At 38.2% G+C, this 16,083-nt stretch overlaps 1 protein-coding gene across 7 annotated transcripts in view; it reads right to left on the bottom strand.

Moving 5' to 3' along the window:
- LOC150087109 (protein O-linked-mannose beta-1,2-N-acetylglucosaminyltransferase 1-like) overlaps positions 1-16,083 on the bottom strand; it is a 637,681-nt gene that overhangs the window by 95,718 nt on the left and 525,880 nt on the right. For all 7 annotated transcript variants that reach the window (XM_090372960.1, XM_090372959.1, XM_090372965.1 and 4 more), the window contains one exon: positions 18-90. In XM_090372960.1, the coding sequence (XP_090229086.1) occupies positions 18-90 (73 nt within the window). The remainder of the gene's footprint in view (positions 1-17; positions 91-16,083) is intronic.

The raw sequence follows: 16,083 nt of genomic DNA, 5'->3' as shown, positions 1-16,083 counted from the left end.
AAAAAAAAAAAAAATACCTGATCATTCCAAGCAGATATGCAGTAGATTGAATCATCCTCTTCTAACAGTCGCAAGGCTTGGCTGAAATAGCTGAAAGACAACAAGGAACTTTTGCATCCCTTTAATTGAAAAATGAAAATAATAAAAAAAAAAAAATTATCCAAATAAAATGGCCAAGTTTTCAAATCACCTCAAAAAGTCTATCACAAATAATTAAAGATAAAAATATGTTGAACCATAAATACTTATTTAATTTATCTAATATAACTGAAATCAATGAAATGATACAATAAAAGTTGGGATTTTCATTTTGAAAGGAAATACAGTACTCAAATAATAAGTCTTTGTGGCTTCCTTTATCATAAATATTATAGCTGCAGAAGCTAAATATCAAAACAGTTCCTGCAGTTGTAATCTTGAGCCTAATTCATTTCACAAACATAAATATCATGAAGTTCCTCCAGGGTTTTTGATACATGCTGCAGACCAAGGCCCACGAACATTTTTTACCATATGATCAACTTTAAAAATAAACAAGGTCTCAAGAACAACCCATCATTTTTTTATAAGTGTATTTCTGCTTTAAATGAAATATGCTTGTATTAGAATTATTATAATTCATTTTTATCATAAAAAAAAACACATTATGTAGCTACATAAAAATTGAAAGTATAAATAAAAACTAAATCAGGAAAGTAATTAAAAGTTTGATACTAGTGTTTCTCAGAAAATTATATTTTTATTTCTTATGCACTCTGACCAAAACATACTTTGGAACCGATCATTCATTTGTGATCAACCATTTTCTAGCCCCTGTTGTAGATAAACAAATGCAACTATAAACATGGGGTTTGCTAAAATTTGTAGTAAATGTCTAAATTTCATTGCTTACCTCAGAATACAACAATGTAGGCATCTTCAATGGCACAGAATGCATCCATACAATAATTGGTATCCTACATTGTTTGTCTGAGCATAACATAGTCTATCACTTCAATGGAATTTGAAATCATTCGGGGATCATCATTCATTGCGACTATAGTGTGATACATCATGTATGCCATAGTTGAATGCGATAATGTGTCCTTACATTTCTACATAAAGAAATCAAGGAGGTAAATCTGGTGATTATTTCAATGAAGATGGACTGACAGAGAACGGGAAAACCCCTGGCTTCCCTGCTCCACAGACATAATCCCACCTGATTTATTAATGTAAGGAAATGTTATGGACAGAGATGGTCTTATGATCCATATTATAAACACCACTGTGATGATAGAAACTGCTATGCTGAAACCAACATGGGTAGGAAATCAATTACTGGGTGGATATACTCTGTGCTATCAAGGATGCCGATACTGAGGTATACCAAGCTAGGCAATTATAAATGGAGAAAATGATTAAAAATTTCAGCAAACTGCATTCACTATAGTTGCATTCATTTGCCTACAGCAGCTATTCAAAGTCCTGGAATAACCTTGCAGATGCTTTGTATATGGTATCAGTTCTAATTTCAATGATGTCCATTGCCAAGCTGCTAAGTTCCACTTACTTTTTCAGACACTCTCAAGAAAATTTCTTCAACCATCATTCACACTCATTTGTCCTAATTACTCATTCTTCAATTCTTTCCACTTTAAAGGGGGAAATGTGTATATGCCCACTCTGAATTTCATTTTGCTTGTTGTTTTTCACTCCTTTTGCAACAATACTCTTATCACTTAGATGCTGTTTGCTGTGCATATACATCAAAAAGCATCTAAGTGATGTGTCACTGAAATATATATGAAGTTGCTCCTCAACATTAAGAAACTAATGGCATGTGGAATGCATTCTCTCACAAACAGGCAGTAGCAAGCATGTTAATAATATCTATCTGTTGTCTCTACTGCTTTCTAAAAATGATAAAACATCTGGAAACTTTGGATTTTTCAGCTTTTTTTTTGGATATTTGCCTTTCAAAAATCACTTAAATTATTTTTAAAAGGCATTACACATAAGAATCAGATTTTCTGATAATGTCATGCAGTAAGTGTTTGCCTTCATTTAAATGTTTCTAATGTGTTTAAATGAAGACAAATACTTACTGCAATTTTTGGTAAACTCACAAATTATTTGAAAACTCAGGATTTTCCAGGTTTTTGTTGCAATATTAATGCAGTTATTCCTGGCATTCACCCTGTATTTGTACATAATATTGTTGCACATAAAACACTGCTATACAAATTGGAGTAATATGGCATTAAGGGCAAGCTACTGCCATGGATAAAGGGGTGGTTGAGTGGGAGAAGACAGAGTGGTTATCAATGGGTACTGCTCTTCTTAGGGTTCAGTGCTGTGCCAACTGTTTTCTATATTGATGAAGGCATTATCAGGCTTAATATCTAAGTTAGCAGTTGATAAAAAGGTTGGTAAAGTGGTTAATCATCAGAGTAATCACGGTATGCTACCGCAAGATTGAGACAAATTAGATAGATCGGCTGAGAAGTGGCAATTGAAATTTAATATTGACAATTGCAGGGTACTTCATGTGGGAAGCAGTAATCCCAGATTAACATACCAGCTATGTGATATCACACTCGGGATAGTGGAGAAGGAAAAAGATCTTGTGCATTTACAGTTACTCGCAGGGGAGGGAAGTCATAAATTCTCTGAGCAGTGAATTTATACAGGTACGCCAGGCCAGCTCATGGTGTTTTGTCTGAGCAGATTTACAAAATATTTATTAACACATTCATTATTCTTTCTTTTTTTGCATTTTATATCAGTGGCCAGGTTCGGCTCAATGCCAAGAATCTGAGCCTATAGAGACAGAAGCCATGCTTATGAAATATGAACATAAGGCCCAAAGGAAGCTCACTGGCACACATGACAAGAAGTAGCATCTACCTTTCTATGGCATATGGCATTGCCCTTGTTCATTGCCTAAATGGCTCTATACTACCAAATATCAGCTGCATGTATGATAATTGGAGGAAAACATAGTTGTAATTCGGTCCTTGAGGCTGTCACAGACATTCTCTCAGATATGCCAGACAAGTTGTGCTTGCTACCCTAAAACGCTGAGAGAACTGATATTCGGGTCAAACTCAAGTCAAGTGGACCCAATTTCGGCAAAGTCCGGATGGTCTGTGACAGCCAAATCCTCTGCTTGCACCTTCACGATGGTGGGACTGTTAGTAATCCTGGGTATAATCCCCATGCGCAAGCACACTGTGCGTGACCACCCAGGTGCGAACCAACATAAGCAGGGGTTGGGTTATGGCACCCACACCACACAGAGGAATGATGCCCCTCTGTGTTACTAGGCAATATTAGGTGGTAGAAGACTCTCATCAACCAGTACAATAACCACCACTTTGCTTACTGGAGACTGGAAGTGGTGGAACCCATGTTTAGTCTCCAGAGCTAAGTTCTGGACAATCCACCGCCATCTCTTCCATCTTGTAGTATGAGTGATGTTTTTTGAGGTTATGACGAACACCATGGCGAGATCCAAACTTCCTTACATTTCCAGGGTACAGCTCTAAAACGGTGTTCACAGGGCGGCAGCTAGTCAGTACACTGGACCGAATCTATCGGTAATTCTCTAGGAGACTTCTGGATCAGCTAGTGTATAATCTTGCTGCCTCTACACTGCCAGATAGCTACTGGAGGAAGTCCGAGTAGTGTGTATGCGGGGGGAATTGTCGAGGCCACGTTATGTCAGGGATCTGGGTATATTCTTACCATATGTACACCATATCCAAAAATTTCATTACTTCATACAGCATGTCCTTCTCCCCTTAACTAATTCAGCAAACTTATCTGCGAAAAGATCTAAACCTTCCAAACACTTCCTAGTTCATTTCAGAAATATATGTGGTCTCAGTTCTAATCTCAATGATGTCCATTTCCATTTACAGTCTGCCAAACCCCATGCACTTTTTTTGACAGAATCTTAGTTATCGGTTGATTCAACTCAGTTGTCCAAATTATTCGCTGTATGAATCCTTTCGCCTCAAAGGTGGTACTTGTGCATATGTCTGTTCCAATATTCCCTGTCAGAGACTTGGTTATTTGGAATCTCCTCTTTCGATCTTCTCTGGCTTAAAATCTCTCTACCTCATTCTGTCAAATTCATCTGTTGTCTCTACCGTTCTCCTAATTCCACTAATCATTTTGAACTCTTTAACTTCCCCTTTTTGCAACTTGACTTTCTCCAGTCCAACTTTCCAGCTGGTTGAGATGCTGAGGCTTTTGTAATTACTAATGACCTCAGACAGACTGTTCATTTACCTACCAGAATACCAGACAATCCTAACCATACAGCCAACACACTTGATCTTTTTCTCTCAAACAACCCTTCCAAGTGCACATTCAAAGTGAAGTGGTCCTTTAGGCACCTCAGATCACAACTTGGTGATTGTATTTTCTCCAATGAAGCTTTTATCTCATGGCTATTCCCAACCTAGTGTTGTTCGGAATTACAAGAATGCAAAATGGGATGTCCTGCATTATTTATTTTCTTCTTTTCCCTGGTCAGATTACTGTTTCAAAATTTCTGATTTCAATGTTTTCTCAGATCGTGTCAGCAAAATAATTCTTGTCAGAATGGAATCCTTTATTTCACATTCCACCTTAAAATCACATCCTTTATCTAAACCTTGGTTTTCCAATAAATGTGCTAAGGCTGTTCAAGAGAAGAATGTTGCATATCATAATTGGCTTGTTTCCAATTCTTCAGTTTCATTTTCTGCCTACACCAAACAATTGCTCACAACAATTGTAAAGCAGTTATTAATCAGTCCAAACTAGATTTTGAACAGGCTAAGAGTAGAAAACTTGTTTCTTGCCCTAACAGTAGCTGAGCATTCTGGTCTCTTGCCAAAGCTACTGGCCACAACCTTTGCTCATCTCTGTTCCCACCTCTGTCAAAACCAGATGATTCTATTGTCACTTCAGCCAAGAATAAAGCTGACCTGCTAGCATCCCATTTTTCTTCCAACTCATGTATTAATGATCCTGGTAAAACACCTCCAAGCATGCTCCATTCAATGCCTCCTGTGGTCTTCCATCAAAAGGATGTCAGAAGGATTTTGACGAATCTTGATGCTTAGAAAGCTCCAGGTCCTGATGGTATTTCTCCACTTGTTCTCAAAATCTGTGCTCTTGAACTTATTCCTGTTCTTTGCCACCTTTTTTCACTTTCTTATTCCAAAGACGTTTTTCCTTCTGCTTGGAAATTTGCTCATATCCAGCCAGTTACTAAAAAGGGTGACAAATCACTCCCATCCAATTATCGTCCCATTGCAATTACTTCTACTCTTTGTAAAGTAATGCCAAAATCAATTAACTGCTAACTCTTAAAACTATCTAGAAACTTTCCGTCTGATCAACGATTGCCAGTATGGATTCCGTCGGTGTCGATCCACTGGTGATATTCTGGTTTATGTTACCCATTTATGGACAAATTCAATGGAAAAGTTTGGTGAAACATAAGCAGTTGCTCTTGACATCTCAAAGGCTTTCGATTGTGTTTAGCATAAAGGTCTTCTAAATAAGCTTCCATCTTATGGTTTGCCAACTGTTTTTTGTAATTGGTTATACAGTTTTCTCTCTGACCATTCACTGAGTGTGATGGTAGATGGCTCTCTGTCTTCTAACTTCTGCACTAATGCTGGTGTCCTCCAAGGTTCAGTTCTTTCCCCCACTCTTTTCCTCTTGTATATTAATGACCTTCTTCCATTGACCAGAAATCCTATCCATAGTTTTGCTGATGATAGCACATTGCATTCCACTTTCCATTTTGAGAAAACTTGCCCCGCTCAATCAGCTTCAACTTCTCGAATATCCACTACTAATTCCTTAAATGCCAATCTCCAGGTAATTCTCCAATGGAGCAAAGACAACTTAGTTGATTTCAATCCTTCTAAAAGTCAATGCTGTTTTATATCTCACAAAAAGGATTCTTCTGCTCCTATTTTTATCTTTGGTGACACTCCGATTTCTAGGTAAGATGATATATCTCTTTTGGGGATTACCCTGCCTTCTAATCTCTCTTGGCACAAGCACATTACAAATATTGCTTCCTCTGCATCTAAAAAACTTGGTTTTCTCTTTCACTCTAGGCGTTACTTTTCTTCCAAACATCTGTTCACTCTGTTCACAAATTGCAAACTCGCTCTATCATCATATATTGTTCCAACATCTGGGAGGTGCCCCCAAAACCTCTCTCAGGTTTCTAAACTCCATTCAGAAGCCTCATCTCTAACAGACTTTCCACTCTGTCTCATAGACATACTGTTTCTGTTGCATGCCTTTTCTACAGATACTTCCATGGGCACTGTTCTTCTGAATTGGCTTCTGTAATTCCTGCTTTCTCTTTCAAAACAGTCCGAACACGTGCTGCCACCAGCCAACATCCATTTACTGTTAAACTTCAAACTCACAGAACCAAATTTTCATCTTCCTTGTTTATTCATTCAACTGTCGTTTTCTGGAACAGCCTTCCTTCAAACGTATTTCCTGAAAATTAGAGTCTACAGAAGTTCAAGTCTAATGGCAACAAATATCTTCTTTCATCTTCTCAACCTCTAACCCGCGCATGATACTAAGTACTATAGGTGTTCTAATACCTCCCGTGTGTTTGGGGTTTTCATAAAAAAAAAAAGAAGTTGTAACACTTTACCTTCAATGTTCCAATCAGTATGCATGATTCTGAGCATAACACATAAATTTGTTAACTTTATCTGATAAATGAGCTAGGTGGGGGCCATAGTTTATGATCTAAAATAACTCCTAATGCTTTAGAAATGTAACATTAGATAATGAGTGATCTTGATGTTTTATCAAGATGTCAGATCACCTTTCGTTAACAGTTTTGGTTTTGTCAGGGGAGGTAGGCCATTAGTTTATTTGTTATACACCATGTAGCAAGTTCTTTTAAAACTTCATTTGAATTTTTTTTCTATTTCCCTTGTGGAATTTTAAGTAACAAGGATATCAAATCATCTGCATATGTGACCGTACTGGTTTTATTCCATATAACATGATGACTGTTTGCATTTCTGTTGATTGTGGAGGTGAAACACATCCATAATACCTTTCTACTCTTATGCCATATGTGATCTGGCTATAGTTCTGGCTTTTTTTAAAATTTATAAGATTGGTGATGGTTGGATACTTTCAGAAGAGATTCCAAGCCTTTTCTCTTTTCGTAATACTGCATTCAATGTCCTGCCATGTAGTGCATGTTTATGATAATTTTTGGATGATTGAGATATTGTACTTAAAAGTTACTTAAAGTTACTTTTAAGTTACTTAAAATTCCACATTAATACCTGGTTAGTGGAATCAGTTATAGCAATGTCTATAGACTGAGTAGTGATTATTTTTTCATCTACTGTCACAAGAGTTGTATATTTTGTCCAATTAGCTTTATGGAATCTCCATCGTTTTTTGCCATCACAACATATAACATTATTTGTTAATATTCTGCAGACCACAGGAATATTAAATTAAATGTACCATTTAAGACTGTTCATTCATGGAGTAGGTATAGGACTGGTGAATACATGGAAATGTCAATGGCAATGTTGTTCCTGTGAGTAAATGGATTTATGTTTCAGCTTAAGAAATTAAAGATTTTACCCATTCAATAATTTTTCAATCAGTTTTACTTGTTTGTCTTTATGGTGAAATCCACACAGGGAATGGTGTTCATTTATATCTGCCATGATACAGATCAGGGGTGGTAACTGAGTCACTAACTCTTCAAGATTTAGTTATGTATATTGTTCATTTGGAGGAAGATAAAGTGAGACTAGTGTGAATGTAAACTGGACTGAGATTTGCACTGCAACTGCTTCCAAAATTGTTTGCAGATGATGTATTTACATGAGATCCTGAAGTCGATTAAAATAGACACTCTGCCATGTGCACCCCTGAATGGAAATCAGTCTTGTCTGTAAGTACCATAATGGTTCACTGTTACATTTACTTATGGAGGCTGGTTCATTTCAGATTATATTTAATCAATCAGGTCACGAATGCCATTGATGTTACTGTGGGAACCAGAACAATTCCATTGTATTATTGTATGCGTTATATTGGTTTCATATTTGTGTCTATCTTTTTGTGAAAGGTGTTCTGCTTGTATCATTCAGGCTTTTTCTCTTTTTTCAGGAAATCCAGACAACTGTCCATCTCTTCCTAAGACTGGTTCAGCCAAGGCTTCTTTTCCATTTATATCCATATGATCTTGGACAGAGGGTTTGACTTTTGTTTCTAGAGACTAAAGACCACTTTAGTGTTGAATCTAGCATTGAGCAGGTCCAATCAGCCACAGAGATGGTGGGAGGAACTGAAACATTGGTTTGAACTGCAGTGGTAGTGGTAGAAGATATCTGTTTGTGTTGTTGGACATTTGCTGAAATGTGTATGGTATTTGATCTATTATGTAATTGGTCTGTTATGGCGATATCTGTATCTTTGCTTCCAGATAAGTAACTTTTAACCTCAGTTTTCTGAATCATTTATCTCTTTTCCATGTTTCACAGTCTTTGGAATAGGCAGTGATTGCCTATATAGTTTTGGACAACACAAAGAATGTGTGGAACATTTACTATGTGTATGTTTCTTGAACCACACAAAGCACATGCTGCCTGTGAATGCCAAAATTTCTAACATTTGAAGCAGCTGATAAGGTTTGATATATATTGCTTTTACAGAAATTGGTAGTTTTGGCAAGTTAAGCGTTAGTATATACAGTTGACCCCTACTTTAAGATATCAGTTCATTCCGGAGACACCATCGTATCATGAAAATATTGTAATGTGAACCCAATAACACTGTTTTTTGGCAATTCGTTCCAAGTCTTTAGAAGTTGAAAATTTCACTATATAACTAAGCTATTTATCTCTCGAAAAAGCAATTTTTATAATGGAAATTGTATTAGTTTTATACAGAATACCGAATACCATATTTTCCAGTGTATACCACACACCTTTTATTTAAAAAAAGTAGCTCTAAAATTGTGGTGCGTCTTATACACCAAAATAAACATCAGAACACGATACAAATTTAAAAAAGGAAAAAAATGTTGATGGTGCCACATTTTTACTTATCCCCCCTCAAATGTTGTTTAAAATGACAATTGATAATTATAAACATCAGAAAAACAAGAATGGTAATTTTCATTTAACTTACACTGGAAAAGCTTTTCAATAGTGGCGTGGTGATGGAATTGGAAGAGAATCTTTTATCATCAAGACAACCTTCAGGATCTGGTGTTTTTTCCAGTCGCTGCTTCTTGCTGCTTAGGTATAAAAACTGTCCAAAGTGGTTTGCTTTTGGCGCTTTCTCTAAAGGTTCTTGAAATAACGTAACACCTGATCTTCAAATTTGCAGGCCGTCAATTCAGTGGTTTAAATATTTGGTTTATTTTTTACTGTCCTCTTCATAATGTCCCACACAGCAAAAATGTCCTTAATTTCTAGAGTTGTTGCTACATGGTCATCATCCTCATGTGCTTCATCTCCACTGTCATGCTCACCCATCTGCTCTAATTCCTAGAGCACCTCTATTGTCTACTCAATTCCATGGTCCTCAATTTGGCATCAATCTCAAGAGCCAAAGACTCACCTGCTCTAGAACAACTTCAGCTTCAAATCCTTCAAAATCATGGATGACTGAAGGCCACAAGTTCTTCCAGGCTGCATTGAGGCACCGAGCTGAAACTTCATTCCAAGAACTGACAATCATTTTTACACAGTCTAAGATATTAAAACTGGTCTTTCAGGATTCCTTTAAGGTGATGGCTCTTTCTCCTGAAGTCTCTTCAAAGCACTTGGCAAGCATCTTCTTCATGTAAATTTTTTAAAAGTTGGGAATCACTTGCTGATTCATCAGCTGAAGCAGAGGGGTGGTATTGGGTGGGAGAAATTTGACAGTAACAAAGTCAAATTGCTCCTCCAGAGATCAGGAAAATTCAGGATCACGGCCTGGAGCATTATTCAAAATTAACAGTTCCGTTAAAGGAAGTTTGTTCTTTTCTAAGTAACTTTTGACTAAAGAAAAAAACACTTCAAATACCCATTCATTGAAGAGGTGTCTTGTCACCCGTGCCTTCTTGTTACACCGCCAGAAGACACCCAACCTGCTTTTGATGAACTTTTGCTGTTTAACACCCTTGGAGTTTGAGTGGTAAACCAAAATTGGTTTAAGTTTAAAATAACCAGAGACGTTGGACACCAATAGCAGAGTAAGCCTATCCTTCAAAGGCTTATGCCCAGGCAATGAGGCCTCTTCTTTTGTGATGCATGTTCACCTGGGCATTCTTTTCCAAAAGATGCCCATTTCGTCTGTATTAAACACTTGTTGAGGAAGGTAACCCTCCTTCTCAACGAGCTCCTGGAACTCCACCTTAAAATTTTCAGCTGTTTCCTGATCAGCACTGCATGCCTCTCCATGCCTTATGACACTTTTAATATCGGACCTTTTTCTAAAATGGTCAAACCAACCTTTTCTGGCTTTAAAGTCCCCATATCGCATATCACTAGTTGAAGGTGTTTTAGCCTTCGAAAATTTTAGCCTTTAATTCCCCAAAAAAAGTTGCGAGTTAGGGTTGAATGTGAAAGTGTCTGCAACTCTGCCCAGACACAGCAGGAGGGAGTATATGATGAGAGCCTTGTCAATCAATTCTAGCCTCGAAAATTTTAGCCTTTAATTCTCCAAAAAAAGTTGCGAGTTAGGGTTGAATGTGAAAGTGTCTGCAACTCTGCCCAGACACAGCAGGAGGGAGTATATGATGAGAGCCTTGTCAATCAATTCGGCCCTGGAGAGATTGTGCAAGGCTCAAGGGGTAGAATTTTTTTCAGCCTGGTCTGTGCTTGTTGACAGGAGAGACTGCTTCTATAGGGATGGGGTACACTTAAATAGAAAGGGTGCAAGAATATTTGCTGAAGCTATTGAGGCAATGTTAGATGGGTCGGTAAACTGCTAGCTTGCGGAGATACATAGGCTTAAAGGTTAAAAATAGCTGCAGGCAGAGGTGAAGGTGATTCTTGCACTACTTCTAATAGAATGAGCAGCAGCATGGAAAGCAAGGCAATGGAGATTTCCAGGACTGTTGGGAGCCATAGTGGAACAAATAAATACATGGCTGTGTTAGGGTAACTAAGAGTAGAAACAAGTGAATATATACTTGCATGTACAGTTAATAAATTTGATAAGCATGAAGTGCTAATCAAGACATCAAAGGCAGGTACTGTTGGGATATCAGAGACGTGGTGTCACACAGTGCAGAATTGGAATTTGGGGAGTACAATGTGTACAGAAAGGATAGACAGGACAGGAAGGGAGGAGGGGTTGTGCTGTTAGTTAAGAAACACAAAATCTAAGGAAGCATCCAATTGATGTTGAGTCAGTTTGGTGTGACATAAGCACTGGGAAATGAAAAAGGAGAGTAGGTGTGTTATAGGCCTAATGAATCTGATAAGTATAATGAGCAATTGGGCAGATAAATAGAGTGGGCCAGTAAATCAGATTGTCTTATACTGGGGGATTTTAACTGGCTTGGGTAAAGAGAGCCTGCACGAGAACGACGAGAAACATCGGAAAACATACGTGGAAAATTAGCTTCCCGATACGGCACTGTAGCACTGCTCGGTCTGGAGCAGAAATTGAGAAGGATATATTGATTGACAGGTAATTTTATGACAGGCGTGGCAAACGATGAAATGATTGGTGGTGGTGGTGGGCGTGACAGACGACAAGCTACTGTGTAGTCATTGGTTGGCATTATGATGTGTATTTACCAGTAGGTGCTGACTGACGTTATGATACGTATGTATCCGCATGAGTGTCTTTAAAAATAAAAGTACAGTAATAACAATTTAATATTTCATTAATAAACAATTTATGTGCTAGTCCACTCATGATTCTAAAGAAAAAAGGTTAGATTACCCCCTCCATTTTGGAAGAGGTTCAAGCTCCCATGGGATTCAAGTCGAGGTAACCCGACCTTTTTCACCATTACAGTAAATGTTAGGGCATGTGCGATTAGGAAAAGTTACCATTAGTGCTGCTACACTAATACTAAACCGATGTTATTGTGTGTTGTTGTTGTTGCTGTTTTGGTTTTTAGGAGCATTAGCAACTAAGGCCATATTGCTCCGGAATATGCAGTGGTCATTCCCTGACCTTTCCGCATCTTCCGTATTTGGTGGTGACGGGCTCGAACCCCGGTCTAATTAAGAAGCATGTGATTCGCACTACTGCTCCTTCCCACCTGGCTACAGAGGCGCCCCGTGTGTTGTGTTCGCGCACCAATCAGCACATCGTTTGCCCCGCCTACCCGTCAATCAGTATATCGTTCTCGACTTTGCTCCAGACGATAACACCTACCGTCTGTTTACCGAGTGAGCAGCGCTAGAGTGCTGTATAGGCAAACTAATTTTCCGCATAAGTTATCCGACGTTTCTCATCGTTCTCATGCAGGCTTTCTTTACCTTCGCCTTTTAACTTCCAAGATATTGACTGGAAATTGTAGGTTGGTCACTTGCACACTAGCAGGACTTTTTTGGATGAATGTTTTCTACAGCAGCATGTTTGAGAGGCAACCAGAGGGAGTAATATTCTTGATCTGATTATCAGCAATGATTATTCATACATTAAGAATTTGCAGATAAAGGAACCACTGGGTGACAGTGATCACAATGTACTGATATGGGAATTACTTAAAGATGTAACTACCATCAACGCTAAAGTGAAGGCGTTTGCTTTCGTAAAGGGGTCTCAGACAGTTTTTAAATTCTGTACATTAGGATCAACTGATGATGTTACCAATGTTGAATTCTAAATGGGAAGCCTTCAGGGACTTAATCTTGAAGGCTACTAGGCTTTTCATTCCAAATAAATACTGTTCAAGGGTCAGGCCTAAATGGATGTCAGATGAATTAATGAGGCTCGTGGCAGAGAAAAAAAATGCATATAAATTATCAGGTGACACAATGGCAGATATGAGCTTCCCTGTAATCAAAACACAAAGAACGTTAAGGTAGGCGAAGGCAGATTTTTTTTTTTTTTTTTAAGAAAACCCCACACACCAGAGGTATTAGAACCTATAGTACTTAGTACTGTGCTTGGGTTGGAGGTTGAGCAGACTAGAGAAGATATTTGTTGACATGCAGAGTATGGTAATGCAGGAATTTTTTCTCTTTGGCTGGTGCAGCATAAGCCTGAGGCTTCCTTCCGCCATATGGCTAATAAAAATAATAATAATGCTAATTAGACTTGAACTTCTGCAGACCGTAATTTTCAGGAAAGATATATGAAGGAAGGTTGTTCCAGAAAACGGCAGTTGAATGAATAAACGAGGAAGATGAAAAGTTGGTTCTATGAGCTTGAAGTTGGACAGTAAATGGATGTTGGCTGGTGGCAGCATGTGTTCAGACTGTTTTGAAAGAGAGAGCGGGAATTATAGAAGCCAATTCAGAAGAACAGTGCCCATGGAAGTATCTGTAGAAAAGGCATGCAGCAGAAACAGAAATCTATGAGACAGCGAGTGGAGAGAGACTGTTAAAGATGAGTCATTAATTAACCTAACTGCCCTCTTCTGAATGGAATCAAGAAACCTGAGAGAGGTTCTGGGGGCACCACCACAGATATGGGAACAATATTCCATGGCAAGGCAGATTTGCGATTTGTACAGAGTGAACTGCTGTTTGGAAGAAAAGTAATGCTGAGAGCAAAAGAGAAAACCAAGTTTTTTAGATGCAGAGGAAGCAATATTTATAATGTGCTTGTGCCAAGAGAGATTAGAAGTCAGAGTAATCCCCAAAAGAGATATATCACCTTGCCTAGAAATTGGTGCGTCACCAAAGATAAGCATAGGAGCAGAAGAATCCTTTTTGCAAGATATAAGACAAGCCCGAGTTTTAGAAGGATTGAAATCAACTAAGTTGTCTTTGCCTCACTGGAGAATTACCTAGAGATCGGCATTTAAAGAATTGGTAGTGGATATTCAAGAAGTTGAAGCTGAATGAGTAGGGTACATTTTCTCAAAATGGAAAGAGGAATGCAATGTACTATCATTGGCAAAACTATGGATAGGATTGCCAGTTAATGGAAGAAGGACATTAATATACAAGAGGAAAAGAAATGAACCATGGGGGACACCAGCATTAGTGGAGAAGTTTGAAGACACAGAGCCATCTACCATCACCCTCAGTGAGCGATCAGAGAGAAAACTGGATAACCAATTATAAAAAACAGTTTGCAAACCATAAGATGGAAGCTTGTTCAGAAGACCTTTAGGCTAAACACGATCGAAAGTGTTTGAGATGTTTAGAGAAACTGCTTGTGTTTCACCGAACTTTTCAATTGAATTTATCCATAAATGGGTAACATAAGCCAGATTATCACCAGTCAGTGGATTCAACACTGACGGAATCCATACTGGCGATCATTGATCAGACGGAAGGTTTCTAGGTAGGTTAAGAGTTGGCGGTTAATTGATTTCTCCATTACTTTAGAAAGAGTAGGAGTAATTGCAATGGGTCGATAATTGGATGGGAGGGATTTGTAACCCTTTTTAGTAACTGGCTGGATATGAGCAAATTTCCAAGCAGAAGGAAAAACACCTTTGGAATAAGAAAGTGAATAAAGGCAGCAAAGAACAGAAGTAAGTTCAGGAGTACAGGTTTTGGGAACAAGTGGAGAAATGCCATCAGGACCTGGAGGTTTCTTAGCATCAAGATTCATCAAAATCTTTCTGACATCCTTTTGGCGGAAGACCACAGAAGGCATTGAATGGAGCGTGTTGAGAATGGTGGGAGGTGTTTTACCAAGATCATTAACACATGAGTTGGAAAAAAAATGGGATGCTAGCAGGTCAGCTTTATCCATGGCCGAAGTGACAACAGAACCATCTGGTTTTGACAGAGGTGGGAGCAGAAATGAGCAAAAGTTGTGGCCAATAGCTTTGGCAAGAGAGAACAGAATGCTCAGCTACCAGAATTGGAAACAAGCCATTTACAATATGCAACGTTCTTCTCTTGAACAGCCTTAGCACATTTATTGGAAAACCAAGGTTTGGATAAAGGACAAGATTTTAAAGTGGAGTGTGGGATAAAGGATTTCATTCCTACAAGAATAATTTCAATGACACAATCTGAGCAAACGTTGACATCGAAAGTTTTGAAACAATAGTCCAACCAAGGAAAAGAAGAAGATAAATCTCGCAGGTTATCCCATTTTGCATTCTTGTAATGCCAAACACACGGTTGGGAATAGTTATGAGATAAAGGCTCCATTGGAGAAGAGACAATCACCAAGTTGTGATATGAGTGGCAAAAGACCATTCACTTTGACCGTGTACTTAGAAGGGTTGTTTGTGAGAAAAATATCAAGCAGGTTGACTGTATGGTTAGGATTGTCCAGTATTCTTGTAGGTAAATGAACAATCTGTGCAAGGTTATTAGCATTTGCAAAAGCCTCAGCATCTCGACCAGCTGAGTCGCTCTGACTAGAAAACAGAAGATAGCCGGAGTTGTGAACATTAAAATCACCGAGGAAAATTATCTCACTGTTAGGAAAGTTGTACTGGAGAAAGTCAAGTTGTAAAGAAAGGAAGTCGAAGAGCTCCAAGTGATTAGTGGAGTTGGGAGAACGGTAGAGACAACAGATGAATTTGACACAATGAGGTAGAGACATTTTAAGCCAGAGAATATCGAAAAGAGATTTCAAATTACCAAGTCCCTGACAGGGAATATTGGAACGGACATATGCACAAGTACCAACCTTTGAGGCAAAAGGAATCTTATGTACGTTTTCTGACAGTATCTCAGTTATCAGTTGATTCAACCGATAACTGAAATTCTGTCAGAAAAAGTACATGGGGTTTGGCAGACTGTAAATGGAAATGGACATCATTATGATTAGAATTGAGACCACATATATTTGTGAAATGAACTAGGAAGTGTTTGGAGGGTTTAGATCTTATCGCAGATAAGCTTATTCTATTTAGTTTGACAATTCATGGTGTATTCAATAGTAAAAAAAATTGGGGGGGATTTTCATTATTGGGGGAAATTTCATTAC

This window comes from Mastigoproctus giganteus, chromosome 4, assembly GCF_048544385.1.
Source record: "Mastigoproctus giganteus isolate SK-2022 chromosome 4, ASM4854438v1, whole genome shotgun sequence".
NCBI classification, from domain to species: domain Eukaryota; kingdom Metazoa; phylum Arthropoda; class Arachnida; order Uropygi; family Thelyphonidae; genus Mastigoproctus; species Mastigoproctus giganteus.
Note: the sequence above shows the minus strand (reverse complement) of the source record. Positions and strands in the feature narration are given on the sequence as shown.